The following is a 15,082-nucleotide window of genomic DNA, read 5'->3' as shown; positions in this document are numbered from 1 at the left end:
GTACTTTTTAATCTCGTCTTCAACGGCGCTGACCCCGTGCGCTTGAGGGTTCAGGATTTTGTTGGTGGCGCTGCCAAAGTCGCACAGCACGTAGTTTCCGTTGTCGTGAAGCAGGATGTTCTCAACCTGCAGCACACAGAGACATCATTTGGGCTAGGCATCTTCAAGCAAGCTTACACATTAAAAAAAAAAAGTGATTGGACACTTTTGACACTTTTCTGCAAAGCCGGAAAATATCATGCTGTGTTAGGACACTAATAAACTAATAATAATCCTGTTAAATGAGATGTTCATAAATAAAGGATGGATATAACTAAGGACATGCTAGAATAGTTAATGCCATACTTATCAAATTATAAAATGTCAATTGATACTAGCCGACAGCCACACTATATATATAAAAATGTCTGGATTATTATATCTCTGTATCATTGTACTTATCTAAAAACATTGAAATTATTCTACTGTCGGCCTAGATCCATATCAAATTCAACTGTTGTCATGCATCTAAACAAAGACAGGATTAATATTTAAAGCCCCGAGTGTATGTAGTGCAGTGGTGGTTAATCTGGCTATTATTTGAAGATATCTTGTGCGTTCACTTTCAAACTAATAACCTGCCAGCACATTCTACGGGCACTCAGCAGGGTGGCTAGCTGTAAAGCCAACAAAGCGAAAGGCAAGCGAGATGATCGGTGTATAATAAACAGCTCGTGATGTCAGTACAGTATATTCCGAGGTACCTTCAGATCACGGTGGATAATCGGCGTTTTGCACTGGTGAAGCCTGGCAACAGCTTCGCAGGTGTCACAAAATATCCTGAGGACCTCGCACTCTGTGAATCCTGTGCTCAACCTTTGATTCATCTGGTTTACCACCTGGCCGGCTAGAGGTGAAAGGTTACACAGAAACAAGACAGACTTCAGGGTCCCATTGCATTCACTAAAATAAAACAGCGAGCTTTCACATTTAGTCTTACACCTGAGAATAGAGGCACGGATGCACGGTAATTTACGCAGGTGACCACAGCTGTTTACTCTTCCCTGGGGTGATATGAGAAGAAATGGGGGATTCGCAGGGCAGAACTCAAAAGTGAGACGGCTGGCAGGTGCTTTTATGCACATCACATGGAAGTTTATCATTTGCAGTGCCTGCCTCGACAGTAAAATCCCACCAGCAATTAATAACTCTGCAGTGATCATACCGGTGCCTACTTTTACAGTGGCTATAGTTCAGTGCTCCACATAAACCATTTGAAATGTCATTTAAAACACAACAGTGCGCAGTAAAATCAACCACATGTGCTTCGGTTACCATTTTACCATTATTTGGATACGAGACCACCGCAGGTTTTATAATAAAGGTTAGCCCAGTACACTTCAGGCATACATTCATAAAACATGCACAATACTGTGTGTGAGAGCCCTTGGCTCAAACGCCGGCGACAGCAATGCTGAGCGGCACGTGCGTTATCGGGCCCAGCCGTATGGAAAGCACGCGCGTTTGAAGCATAAGCAAGCAAGCGTTGAGAGGACAAGCACAGCCACTCGCGCGCACACACATTAACACACAACGGCAGTGCTGAAGGCAGCGATCAATTGCGTCCATGGATAATCTACATCTAGGTAGCATGGTGGGACGACTCGTTAGCCTCATACTGCTTGAACAAAACAAAAACAACCACACAAATTACAAGCAAGATAAATTCCATTAGATTGTATAGAGTAAAGACACATGCAAGATGGTTCAACGATTGGCTGGGAGGCTTCCAAGTGGAACAGGGAATTACTATGGCTGTTGTGCTGATTTAACACGAGGCTTGAGCTGGGCTTACCACGGCATATCTCCATGAGAATGAGCACTTCCCAAACGCCGCTGGAGGTCTGGGCATTAATACTGGAGTCCAGATAACCTACTATGTTTTTATGTCCGGACAGCTCTTTCTGTTTCAGAGTGAAAAATGGAGAAGACAAAAATAAACATGCATCATAACGAGATCATTCGTCGAGGTTCAGTACACGCAATACAGTGGTTTATTCTGTAATTGAAATAATCCACTCGATGGATTGCCTTAGGTTTTTTTCACGTATTTACTTTACATCATTACAGTTCACATGTCTTCATTGCAACAATGTCCAGAATGCACTTTGATTTAGTGTTATTAGATGGGGACTAACGAGTCTGAATAGGAGTGGAAGAACGTAGGATTTAAAAACATCAGTTTCATATGCAAACCATAGGTCCTGAAAAATAAGTGGGAGTTAACTGTGAGAGCATTTTCCATGCCCTCATGACATTATTAAAGGTCATATTTTCCAAAACATTGCATTGCAGGTACCTATCAATTTCTCCAAAAATATAGCTGCTGTTACACATCATATGGAGTAAAATCAACACGAGTGAAATTAACATACGAACCCCAATATTTATGTGAAGAATATATGACCAAATCAGATGGAATAAGCCCGATCTCTTCACGTCTCAGTCTAAGCAGGGCTGAGCATGTGCGACTGCCATGCACGCGAGGTTGTCATACGTGTCGGCTAGGCAGTGCTGTGCGGCAGTCGGCAAAGGACAGCGCAGAAAAATCCACCGTTGTATTGTATTTCTATGCTCCCACGTCTACGCTCCCCGCTTTCACCAACACGCACTGACCAGTTTGGCGAGTTATGGTCAAATAACCCCTGCAGTGCAGAGAGGCCCTTATCCAGCAGTGTACTGACAAAGGGCCGTACACATGTACACACGTGGGATGTGTAAGCCATTATCGGGAAAGGTGATGGTGCTTCTGGATTTTTAAGATATACTGACATATTCTGGCCTTTGTAGAAAACTCTTACCATGATGGTGATTTCCCTCTGGCAGACCTTCAGATCGTGTTCATTGTTAACGTACATACGCTTGAGTGCAGAGCGAACTCCGCCCGATGTTTTCACAAGAAACACAATGGCAAAGCCCCCTGCGGAGAGAATCAAATTGCACAGATTACAATGTGCGCGCCACGACCACCAGAGGAATAACCGACCGACGTGGCATTACGTCACCCGGCCAGATGATCCATTACTGCCAAGTGCCAGTGGCTAATTTAAGATGAACCGTAAAATAATTAAATAATGACACCGCCGCTTCAGATATATGGTACAGTTCAACACTGGCGTCAAACTTTAATTGATTCAATAGAACTAACATGCCAGATATTCAGCCTCAAAAGAACTGGCTTGCCAACTGCTAACTTATCCAGCATTCAAAATATTAATGCCAGCAGAGGAGAAAAACGTTATCATATTATCATCACAAGTTCATTAGTCAAGGTTCAGGTTTGGCACACCCAATAGAGCGGTAAAATCTGCTATTGAGACTATCCACTAAATGATTTGCCTTCTGTATTATCTCAAGTGTTTATATTCCATTATCATGGTTCATGCGATGCAGAGCCCTTATAATGCTATGGCTCAGTAGTGTTCAGCCTTGAATTGTTCGTGCCCCCTATTGTTTAAAATCGCATGGACACTCTACGATTGTTTGTACAAATTCTGAACTGTAAGAACAGTAAACAAATAAAGAAAAAAACGTGACAAAAACCAACATCCTCCATGAAAGAGCGCGTTTTTTTATTCATTCACTATGTCAACAGAGGAGGGGCTCTTTGAGTATAGCTGTCCATGTGCCTAATGGATTGTTGCCCATTCCAAATACCAACATGGCAAGTCCATGGCAACAATGACTCAACTGGCGACCAGTGCCAGCTGATGAAGCAATACAGTACAATAATAAAGACTTGCAAAAGGATACCGGTCTCGAGTCAGGTATTATGAAGGGTGCCTGGGCAAGTTTGGCATGAAAAAAAAGGCCTGACGTTAGCAAAGCAGCCCCGCATGGAACTCGATAGTATCTGTACGACCAGACGTGTTGTCCCGAGCAAGGTGCTACACCATCAGCGGGCGAGTTACAACAAAAGTGTGTGTTTGACTGATTTCCAACGCAGCCCAAATAATAAGAAATCGTGTAGAATATAGATTAAAATAGGGCCAATCAAGGATGCTTCCCTGCATCACTGCAGAGCTACGTTATAACCAAAAGATTAAGCTTAAACCTTGAGCTATTAAGATTCAATGACTCCACTTATTTTCATAGAGTCGTACTCCAAACAAAACAGGTGTGTTTCATGTTATAAATGGATTGACAGCGCTGTGTATGTTATTTCATTACACTATTTCAATACACACGGTGCACCTGCCCAAACACTTTTGTTTTAGCTAAAGGGCCCGGCAGGAGGGGGCTTACAGTACATCCTGTTTGGCAATTCAACTACCCACTTCAAATCACTTGCTACACGATGTTTTACATTTAACTTTAATACAACCTTGCATTTCTAAATTATCCCGGAATAACAAGGCTGCATTATTACTTAATTACAACATCAATTTACAAATGCCATCATCAACTTACAAAAATTGTGCCATTAAGCGGTGCCTTTCAGGGCCTTGTGCAGTGTAGAAATACATTTTAAAACACTTTTTTTGGCCTAAGATGTCGGTTAGTTCTTCAACTTTAAGGCAAACTGGCATCTTTCATTGCTGCAGTTTTCAAACTCTCATCTGACACAATTTTCTTCACGCTTGGACAAGTGAATGATACACACGCAATGTGCTGAATGAGTTAATCTGGGAAATCTAATGCTTAATTTAGCCAGGATTTTGTACTGCAAAGCACAGCAGCACTGTTCTCCAAACCATTACGTCAGCCCAGTGAGCATAAGTCCGACTGTACATGCTGAATACATAGGAAACCTATTAACGTTTACTGATGGTACAAAACAGCAGATATAAATATTTTTGAGCGTGCATTACATTTGAATGTCTCAAAACACCGTGTACTGCAGTAAACATAATAAATGGAATATTCTGTTAGCATTTCTAAGCATTTATGTCAGTATCCATGTCACCATTAAATGTACTCAATGCACAATTGTATACTAAAGTACAAGACAGAACTAGACATATCCAGTATTTTGTCATAAAAGTATATATAGGTTTATAGATATAGTCATACAAATTGTATTATGAAACATATGACTTGTGTAAATATATGATTGTGAAATGTACGTGTGAAAATGTAGCATATTTTTACTCTTTATCTGAGACATGAATGTGAAATGAATGCAAAGTTTTATTTACATTGCAATATTTGAAACGTAGTTTTTTTTGTTTAGCCAATCTTTTAATGTAAATATATGGATGCGTTCATGTAATTTACTTGTAAAAATAGGGTATGTTTCAGGGAACGATGACAGTATAACAGTAATACGTTACTGGAATGATGGCATTGCAATGAAATGTTGCATATGTTACATAAGGTCATATAGCTACCACAACAGCTATGTCTTTCAAAATAACAATCTCTGTTCCATTACGTCAAAACCGGTCAAACACCAACATTGCCAAGAATCGTAACCATTAAGATACTTCCTAACAAACAGTAAGCAACCACCCTTTTTGGAATAACGCAGCCAGCATGTAAAAGGAACAGGGTATATGCGCACAGTCTGTCCAAAAAAACATGCTGCAATGCGCTCGCATACAGAACTACAGTATTAATATTCAAGAACCCAATTATACAACTTGCACAGGGAAACGCAGCCCTCATCTGAATGCGGTGGCAGGCTTCATCATACGTTGTGCTTGATCTTTGCAGATTTATTGAACGTTAGGAGAAGCGGTGTACTAAAAAAGCCAGCGGACTGAGTTACATTCCCTGCCACGACTAGCATCAGTGGCGAATGACCGATCATGGGCCCCCCATTTAATCCACCTGCACTGACCAGAGTGGTGAACTGTTGTTAAACAACCACCGTGAACGATTTGGCATGGGGAGGTCCTCATCGAGCCATGTGGGGCATGTTGAAGGGGTTGGATGCTGTATTGTTGTGGTGGAGCTCTAAATTAGATAGAGTAGTATCCTATTGAACTCTGGTGTACACAACTAAAATTAGTTAACGTTCATGTCTAAAATGGAAAGGATTATGCTTAAAGCCCTCAATCCTCTGTGTTAATCTGCACTCGTCTCCGGCAAAATGCGTTGGCACTTTCCCCTCTTTTAGCACAAGCCAGAAACCTCGCGGCCTGCATGGAACTTTGTACATTGGTAACATCCTACAAAGCTGTTGATAAAAATAGCAAAAGCCTTCCCCCCAACGTAAGTGCTATCATTCTTTAGAGCATGCACATAAATCACTCTATTCGTAGATTGCAATTGGGCACCACTGTGTTAAATTAAATTTTGCAGCGATTTTGTAACCCGTCCAAGAATGTACTGCCTTGACATAGAAATCCACACGTCTTTGTAAAATACTCTGAATAGGATGAAACGATTATGATTGAGTAACTTACAGGCTATAATGTCAATTCATTTTCTATTTGTAACACGACACTGCAATAAAACAAACAGTGTTTATTTGGGTTTCTGACATTACTGAAGCTAACAATAAAGACGTTTTGACGTTTGTGCAATGGGATCAACAAAACTGTCGAGGTGAAGGTAAAGCACAGATAGCAATTTAGGATTAAACATATGCTGTATGGCTAATGAAATGCTGCGTTGGGGAAATAAGTATGGATTTCGGGTGTTAAACTCGTACACACACACGACACAGGCATTTATATGCATGTAATGATTCAATCCAAAGATGCAATGCATTTCGTCTGATTTGTACAGTTATTCCTGCTCCATTAGTCTAATTGTAACATTAACATATAATTTATATATATTTATATAAACATAAGAATACATTTTCATTGTTTAATCTTTGCACTTAAATTGCATTGACTTTAGGGGTTACCATATTTTAATAAGTATGCCTATACCTCTAACAGTTAATATATCTTTGACCGTCCCCCATTTATCGTATGCGTATCAAGTACTGTATATGTCTGCAGACAAAGCATAATCAATACCAGCTAAAAATGGTATTGTCTTAGCAGACTATTATGGGAGCATGATGGTCTCAGATGCAAACGCATGCAATGTGAGTACTTGTTTAATGAGACCGTGGTGCAAAGTCATAGCAAGATCACTGAATTGGTTGCCTGATCGAGATACTTTACAACTTACACAGGTTTGTACTTTGCACACATGCATTACCCTCTGGTCTGGTGTCAATACAATTGATTTTTAAAGCATACATGGGCAATTGAATCAAAATTAAACATTTATTTAGCATTTTAAGTAATGAATATCATAGTTAAATGTTGATTTCATGGAAATTATGGGTCCCCTGTGTAACAAATTAAGGATTATAATCATGCAAATTTATCATGGAAACACAAGTTTCACGTCTTGGTAAAATGTTTGTGCCGATTAATGGATGACCAAATCAATCTAAAAATATACGTAGCAAATGGTTAATCTAATATGGTAAATTGTACGGTCCTCTAAATACTGAACCCAGCAGAGGCCACAGTTAAATAAATGAGATGTGGCAAATTGTTCATTGTGCCAAACCATTGGCGTTGTTGGTCTGGCACGCACCCCATGGAAAAGCTCCATCTCATTACAAGCTGAAGCACTTGTTCACAGTGACGTACGAGAAGTGTTAATTTAATTGAGCCTAATGACCTGGAGTTAACAGTATAACATGATCCACCCCAATGCATGTCACCAGTTTGAAAATTGATCCGGTAATGTTGACGTTAAATAAACCAATTTCGTTTTTTTAATCCGTAAACGACTCATTGTGCTTGTCTGTTGCCTGGAGGAAGCTGGCCACATTTTTTATTATTATTTTATTAAGATTCTGTACTGCTCAGCATTTCTTGTCAAATCAAAACAAACTTTAAACAATGTTCAATGACGAACAATGTGAACCCCATATAAGTAAACAATGTGTGAAAACAGCTGAGACTACAAAAAAAACACAGCAATGGCCTGTCCCATACTGGGTCGGCTAAATGCCAGGGGCAAATACACATCGCTGTTTTAAAGGGTGAAAAAATGCTTTACATAATCGCTCTCAAAAAAATACTTTCATAATAGGATTTTATAAATACAGAAACACATCTGAACATATGGTGAATGTTAAAATTAAGACAATGGACTTTGTTATCTACAATTAGTGAGCTGCGGGTCAAAATGTCATGAATCACTTTAATCGTAATTTGCTGCATCAATCAGAAGACATTTATACAATTGCAAAGTAGGTCAATTAAAATTAGTATGCAGGGCCATTAGGGGAACAATGCGTGTTAATTTTACACATGCACTACTCATAAAAATAGAATATCTGGTTACATAAAAGCATATTATCGCCATCCCTTGAATCTAAGAGTTTAAGGAGGGGAAAAAAGTGTTGAATATGCATGCTGTACTTGTGAAAATATCAATTGACAGCAATGTACCATTAGAAAAAAAATATTTAATAAAGTAGTCATCTGCTATATAGTTTATTTTAATGTAGAGCACTTATTCAAAATGTTTCAAAATGCAACTGTGTTTAAAATTGGCTTAATAAATCGCAAAAGACCCATTTCGATGCGGGAGCTAAATCGTTTGATGGATACTCAGCTTTGTTACGGCATCATTTTCAGAAAACACCCTACATTAAAAAGGTTAAGTAATATTTATTTTAGAAAAATACAGTTTGTCGATATAACTATGGGTTCCATTGCAAGCCCTGTACGTATGTTACCGATTTTGAGTTATATATAGTGTGTGGAAAGACGTGTATGTTACCAAGTTTGAGTTCTATATGTTATGCATGAGAGAAAGCAAATACAGAACATAGCAGTTAGTTTGTGAAATGTATTAAAATAAAAAATAAATAAACCCCAAGGCAACACTATACAAACTAATTACAGTTCAAAGAACGAAATACTAACCTTTGACAATTTACCATAAAATAGCGTATAATGCTGCATTGTACACCACAGGGCATAAACAGATGACGAGCTTGTTGTAAATCAGCCTTACGGTGACAAAATGTACAAGTGTACATTTATTTTTTAAAGGGAATTAAAGAGGTATACAGTCAACGCAGGATGGATTCAAGCATCCCCCATGCCGGGGTTCATTTTTACCAAACTTTACCACGGATGGTGTCAAGGTGGAGAGCACAGACTTAGAAGCACAGGCACACAGTACAACATTGTATGTGGTGTCACTCACTGCCCTCTGCTGCCCACCATGTAGGCCCGCAGCAGCCTATAACAACCCTCTGTGTGCATGGAGATCACCCACCCATCCAAGGTTCCATCCTGCTTAAGATATTTTTCCAAGAACTGATGGAATTAAGTGCATTTCGGCCACAATTTGGTCATGGGCGGTACAGAATAGGATACGCAGAAATGGTTTGTGCCAAACTCCTGAACGTTATTGTAAACCTCTGGTTCATGTGCGTCAATTTTCCCACACCTCCAGAGAGCACGGTTGGTTGCGTACGGTGAAAAATAAGTTCACCATACATAAATTCAATCAAATGTTACCTTTAAATAACAGTCACTTAAGTTTACACAAGTGAGGTCATGTGCGAGCATACATAACAGCTCATTATGGGTAAAAGGTATTTGTACGTGATAAGAGAGGGCATTGAGAACTGGGAGTTATTTCAACAGTACAGTGCTAAGCTGTTGCATTCTGACATGTTAGAATGTCAACCTGACCGGACAAAACAAAACAACGTTACCAGTAGTTACACGATGATTCTACCTTACATTCCTATTTCGACAAAAAACAAAAACAAGGTTTTTAAGTCGTCGAAGAAATAGCCTTCTAAGAGCCGGTTTTCATGTCCTGTTTTCTTTCAGTTTCAAGCTTTATCCAGCTTTAACCAAACCAGTAAAGCTACGATGGGATTCTATGTGCGACATCACAAATGTTTTAGCACAAATCAGCACATTTACGCTGTGACATATTAACACTGCCAGGCTGGAAAACCGGCTCTCTGTTGGGCCCCCTTCCTGATAGCCTGCAGTGATTTAAACTGTAAAACATCCAACAGCAGTGACCCATCCTGAAAAACGTGCTGCGTAAGAAAACCTGACTTTATCTCAAGCGTCTGTCTAAATAATTGTATTTTAATCTTTTTTTGTGGTTCAGTGACGAACATCGCGGTGTGTGAAATGCGATACAAATTTAGGAATGTGTTCCGCGGTTTCCCAGTCAAGCAGGTAAAAACGTCTGTGTTCCTTTCTGAACTTCTTTGCTGGTCATTGGCAAGCTTGTGCAAGGGAGACAGCTGCATAGAAACCGAGCCAACATTACCAAGCATTCCACAACTGTTATTGCGAAACCACCCGCAAATTCCGACAATTTTACCTATCACATTTTAGACATTCAAATGTAAAAAGAGGGATGTTTCAATACCGTTGTTCTTCAAACGATGGATTTAAAAGTTCCACATTTTATTTGAAATAATTACTGATACAAAGCTAATGCATTTTCTTACTAAAATGCATCGTGTTTTCTTTTGTTCCCAAAGGTATGTCTGCTTCTGAGATTATTAAATAAGTATTGGACCCCATCCAGTTTGCTAGTTAAACACTTAAAAAGAACCACATTGGCCACGTCATGTTGAAACACTTATACAACAGGCTGTCAATGAATGGCTCACCCTGGAACAAAACTCAACCGTGGATGAGCCCAGATTAAATTAAATGGAAGCTCTTTTGCTTTTACATGTTTCTTGTTCAAATTACTGAAACATTTAAGGCTCTGAGCAAAAACATCTTTTCGTTGAAACAGATAGACATTGGCTCTGGCCAATTAATGTATTGCCCCTTTGAACAATAACTTAGATAATTTTACAAACATGATAATCAATGAAAAATTGTCGTAGTAAATATACCCACAGTACAGGCAGTCACACAGTAGGTACACATCACATTGGAGTTCTTTATGTCGATAGAAACAAGCTGTACAATGATACAGTACGGTTAATCTCCAAACAGAAATTATCATGGATATCTGAAACAGATAGACATTGGCTCTGGCCAATTAATGTATTGCCCCTTTGAACAATAACTTAGATAATTTTACAAACATGATAATCAATGAAAAATTGTCGTAGTAAATATACCCACAGTACAGGCAGTCACACAGTAGGTACACATCACATTGGAGTTCTTTATGTCGATAGAAACAAGCTGTACAATGATACAGTACGGTTAATCTCCAAACAGAAATTATCATGGATATCTGCCCAAATGAAAGTACAGTACGTACCGTGATCATCATTCCTATCAAACATTCAACTATGTGAGCGATTTGTGGCGATGAATATTACACAACACTACAGGAAAAGCCAGCAACATTACACCCTCCTAACATTGCAACAAGCAGTGTTGGGTTGATGGTTACAACATGTATTATTCTATGAAAACAAGATCATCAAACCTAAACCACGGGTGACGGCATCGTATTTTCAGCTCATATGTTTCCTTAACGCAAGTCGACTGCTTGAGGTGGACTCATCACGAAATGCCAACATTACAATTCTTTATTTAGCCATCTTAATAACCACATTTGTTTCTATTGAATCCACAATGACCTTTTTTGTATTGAACCAAACAAATGATTCAACGATATCATATTATTTTGCAATGCAGACCTGCAAAGCCGCAGTTACAAAGCGACAGCACAGCACTGTATCGATCGCATTTACAATTTATTAGCGGGTCATTGTAAATACATTTTGCACCTCTTGCAAATGGTATCACTGGGTCTTTAGACAATGGCACACAAACTGGATGTGGACAAGCATAGTGGCGCCTAGGATACACAGCTGCATATATCGCTTGAACTTTTTATTTAAACAAATTCTACTGGACATATGTGAAAAAGAGCTTCATAGATCATCGGGTTCCTCCAATATAAAAATGCTGATTCTGGCAGCTAACTGTAGACAATAAAACATATGGAGAATAAGGTTCGAGAGTTCAGCGTATATCCTATAATATATAAAATATATTTTAGCATATTTTCAATTTGTTATATTAGAGTATATATCCCTCCTAAGTGGATTTATTGCATTACTGTACAATTTTCTACATTCTATAATGCCTTCCACTGGATTAAATACAGTATCGGTTTATACAGCAGAGTGTATATAACACGATAAGTTAGATTTTGTTCAGGTACCACTATATTTACGTCCATACAATGCCTTGTGTATACTGTATTTGCTTAAACAGCATGTATTGGACACTGCTTGTGACAGTAAAATATGATATCTTTGGAACACAACTTTGCTATGTATACACGTGTCGCTCCATATAAAACATATACAACCTTTTGTCAATCCACTGCTGGATGAAAGCCTTCCCACGCCTTTAGTATTGTGCATCTAACAATTAAAAACTCATCAACCTTCTTGCCCACGAGCTGATGTCATCGATCCGAGACACCATGAGGGATGGTGCCAAGTTGGGGAGGCCTTCATTCAGCGGTGGATAAAGCATGGGGGATGATGATGATAAGTACTGTATATTAATTGAGTATTGAATGCAGATTGCATACACATGTTGTAATAAATGGTACTGCTTGTATGTGGATATGTCTAACCATGAGTGTCACTGCTACTGTACGTGTCTCTGTTGTGTTATCTACTGCAATACTGCAGTTCTATAAACTGCATGAAGATACAAGTACAGGATAGATACAACCAACCAAACGAGATATGCACGTACTTTTAAGGACGTGGCAGAATAATTTAGCCAGGCAAGGATGGTGAGTCACACAGATTCCTAAAACCCTCAAAACCACAATGCTGGCTGCATTGAAGCCAGAGATGGCAAATAGGTTTGTGAACCCATCTGGTATGAAACCTTTGAATGTTATCAACTTGTATACGTGGATTTTATCTGCTAAATGCCAACATAACACAACTGTTAAAAAAAAAAATTGGTTTACTAATAAAAAAAATTGGATCATGATATAGACATGAGACTGTTAGGCTTTTCTAGATAGACAAATTACATTTCCATAACATTTCAATTATTCCATGCAAAATTGTCAAACCTGCTGACCTAATTTGGCCTTGAGGTTGAATAGAATGAGATGTAAGAGGATGAGATGGAGTAATGCTGCAAATAATGGAAAGTGTGACCAATTAGGGGTGATGGGGTGGGAGACGAGAGGTATTGGGGTGAATGCGAGTTAGCCGGATGGGAGTTGGATGTAAGTTGGATAGGAGACGGATACGGACGCGATGCGGATTGATCCAGATGGAATATATAAGGGTGACAACTTGGGGACTGATAGAGGATTGAGACTAAAGGGCCTTGGAGCCGCACGGATGTTTAGCGAGGGGGACCAGGTGAGAAAGATGGGAGTGACTGGTGGAAAATGGATGGAATAAAAAAAAATGGTTGTACTGTAGAATGCAAGTCGGATGACAAGTAGACGGATGAGAGAGAAATATCGCAGACGGATTGTGCAGTGCCGTACTAGAATTGAAGACAAATTGGCAAGGCGGGCGGGGAATACAGTACACGTGGGCGGACGGACGGACGGCAGACGAACGAAAGTGAGAGGGAACGATGTTACACGAATGGGAAAACGAACGAAATGTCCTGGCCGGGAATGAAGAGCGGGGGGGAGAAGGATGGGGTGAAAGAAGGAGGACGAACGAATGAAAGTCGCATCGGAAAGAGAAACCGACGATTTAAAATCAAGATGGAATACAGCTGGGAGAGGACGGGTGGGACGACACCAGATCACGATGCCATCCCGTCTCACCCGTCCTCCCCAACTGCATTCCATCTTGATTTTAAAGGTGGAATGACCGATGCCGGATGATGACGGGAGACAGCGGGTGACCGAGGAGGAGGATGTGGAAGGTGGGATCGAGGTCCCCGTGAATTTTACCCTCTGCCAGGACCTCCTCGACCGTGATCTGGTGTCGTCCCACGGCGTACACACGGCCCACGAAGGCGCCGCCGCTGCTGCCACCGCCGCCTCCTCCTCCACCACCTCCTCCGCCGCCGCCGGCGTTCCCCTCCCGCCGTGAGTCGAAGAATTTCTTCATCTCCCGGCGATGGCGAAGGGGCCCCCCCCCCCGACTGTTAAAAAACGAAGCGCGGTTTTTCGTCTTCACCCCCTCGCCGGTGAATTACAAGCAGGGGTTGTGTGTGTTGCTTAGAGGGGGGGTTGTGTGTGTTGCTTAGAGGGGGGGGGGGGTGGTGGGGTGGGAGAGCTCTCTCTCTGTGTGTGTATATATATAAAATGAGGCTTCCTCTCGTCAACGGCGAGCGGGAGGGAGGGAGGCGAGCGGCAGCAGCGGCGGCGACGCCGCTTCATTGACGGGGCGACCCCGCGCCGTCGTCGACAGGCTGGAGGAGGGGCGGGAGAGCGAGCGCTGGGCGCGCGGGAGACGTCACTATACGCGCGTCGAACTAAATAGCGGCCATCTTGGGTAGGGAAGGGGGTTGGTGGCGGTAGCGGAGCTTGGGTTGGCCTCCTCAATCGAACGCGACGCCGCTCGCCCGTCGTGAATTGATGACGTCAACTTGCCGGGCTGTTTGTGAGGGAGAGTTCAACCCCCTACAAAGATGGCCGGGGCGGGGCGGGGCTTGGCGGTGCAGGGCGGGGCGTGCGTCGCGATTTGTTTGATCTTTTCGCTATAGGTGGCGCGCATGCGCGTAGCCACTGCACCACCAGCAGCACCACCAGCACCACGAGTCGGACCACCCACGTGCCACTCCCCTTTTCCACACAGCCACCCAGCCACCCCAATTCACTCACCAAGGCCCTCCTCAATAACCGCGTCCACTCTCGTCCATCACGTGGAGGAATCACGCCGAGGACACTTTTAGACCCCCATGCGTTTTCATAGCTGTCAACCCGTACGGCTTTAACCCCTTGGGGGTATTCAGGGAAATGTAGTTTTCGGGTCCGTGCGGCATACAGCCGTTTCAATACGGGCAAAACTAATTTTTGTTTTCCATTATTTAGTTTTTTTGGGGGGTTCGATCGCGTAAATATAAATGTGTCGTTAAACCCACCACCACCCGACACAGCCGATTAGTAAGGTTTGTCACGTACAACAAAACACGCCAATTCGTGACTAGTACAGCAACACCGTTGTGTTGGA

General features: G+C 41.3%; 1 protein-coding gene across 7 annotated transcripts in view; it reads right to left on the bottom strand.

The window, feature by feature from the left end:
- Window positions 1–14,320, bottom strand: part of LOC144720578 (AP2-associated protein kinase 1-like) — a 253,435-nt gene extending 239,115 nt beyond the window's left edge. For all 7 annotated transcript variants that reach the window (XR_013585778.1, XM_078597396.1, XM_078597395.1 and 4 more), the window contains exons 1-5: window positions 13,858–14,320; window positions 2,841–2,959; window positions 1,835–1,943; window positions 744–886; window positions 5–126 (exon numbers count right to left, since the gene is read on the bottom strand). Coding sequence is in view for 6 of the 7 variants with exons in the window: in XM_078597396.1 (XP_078453522.1) it covers window positions 5–126; window positions 744–886; window positions 1,835–1,943; window positions 2,841–2,959; window positions 13,858–14,017 (653 nt within the window). In the remaining variant the exon portion in view is untranslated. The remainder of the gene's footprint in view (window positions 1–4; window positions 127–743; window positions 887–1,834; window positions 1,944–2,840; window positions 2,960–13,857) is intronic.
- Window positions 14,321–15,082: the final 762 nt, after the last annotated feature.

This window comes from Lampetra planeri, chromosome 9, assembly GCF_965212315.1.
Source record: "Lampetra planeri chromosome 9, kcLamPlan1.2.h2, whole genome shotgun sequence".
Lineage (NCBI taxonomy): Eukaryota > Metazoa > Chordata > Hyperoartia > Petromyzontiformes > Petromyzontidae > Lampetra > Lampetra planeri.
Note: the sequence above shows the minus strand (reverse complement) of the source record. Positions and strands in the feature narration are given on the sequence as shown.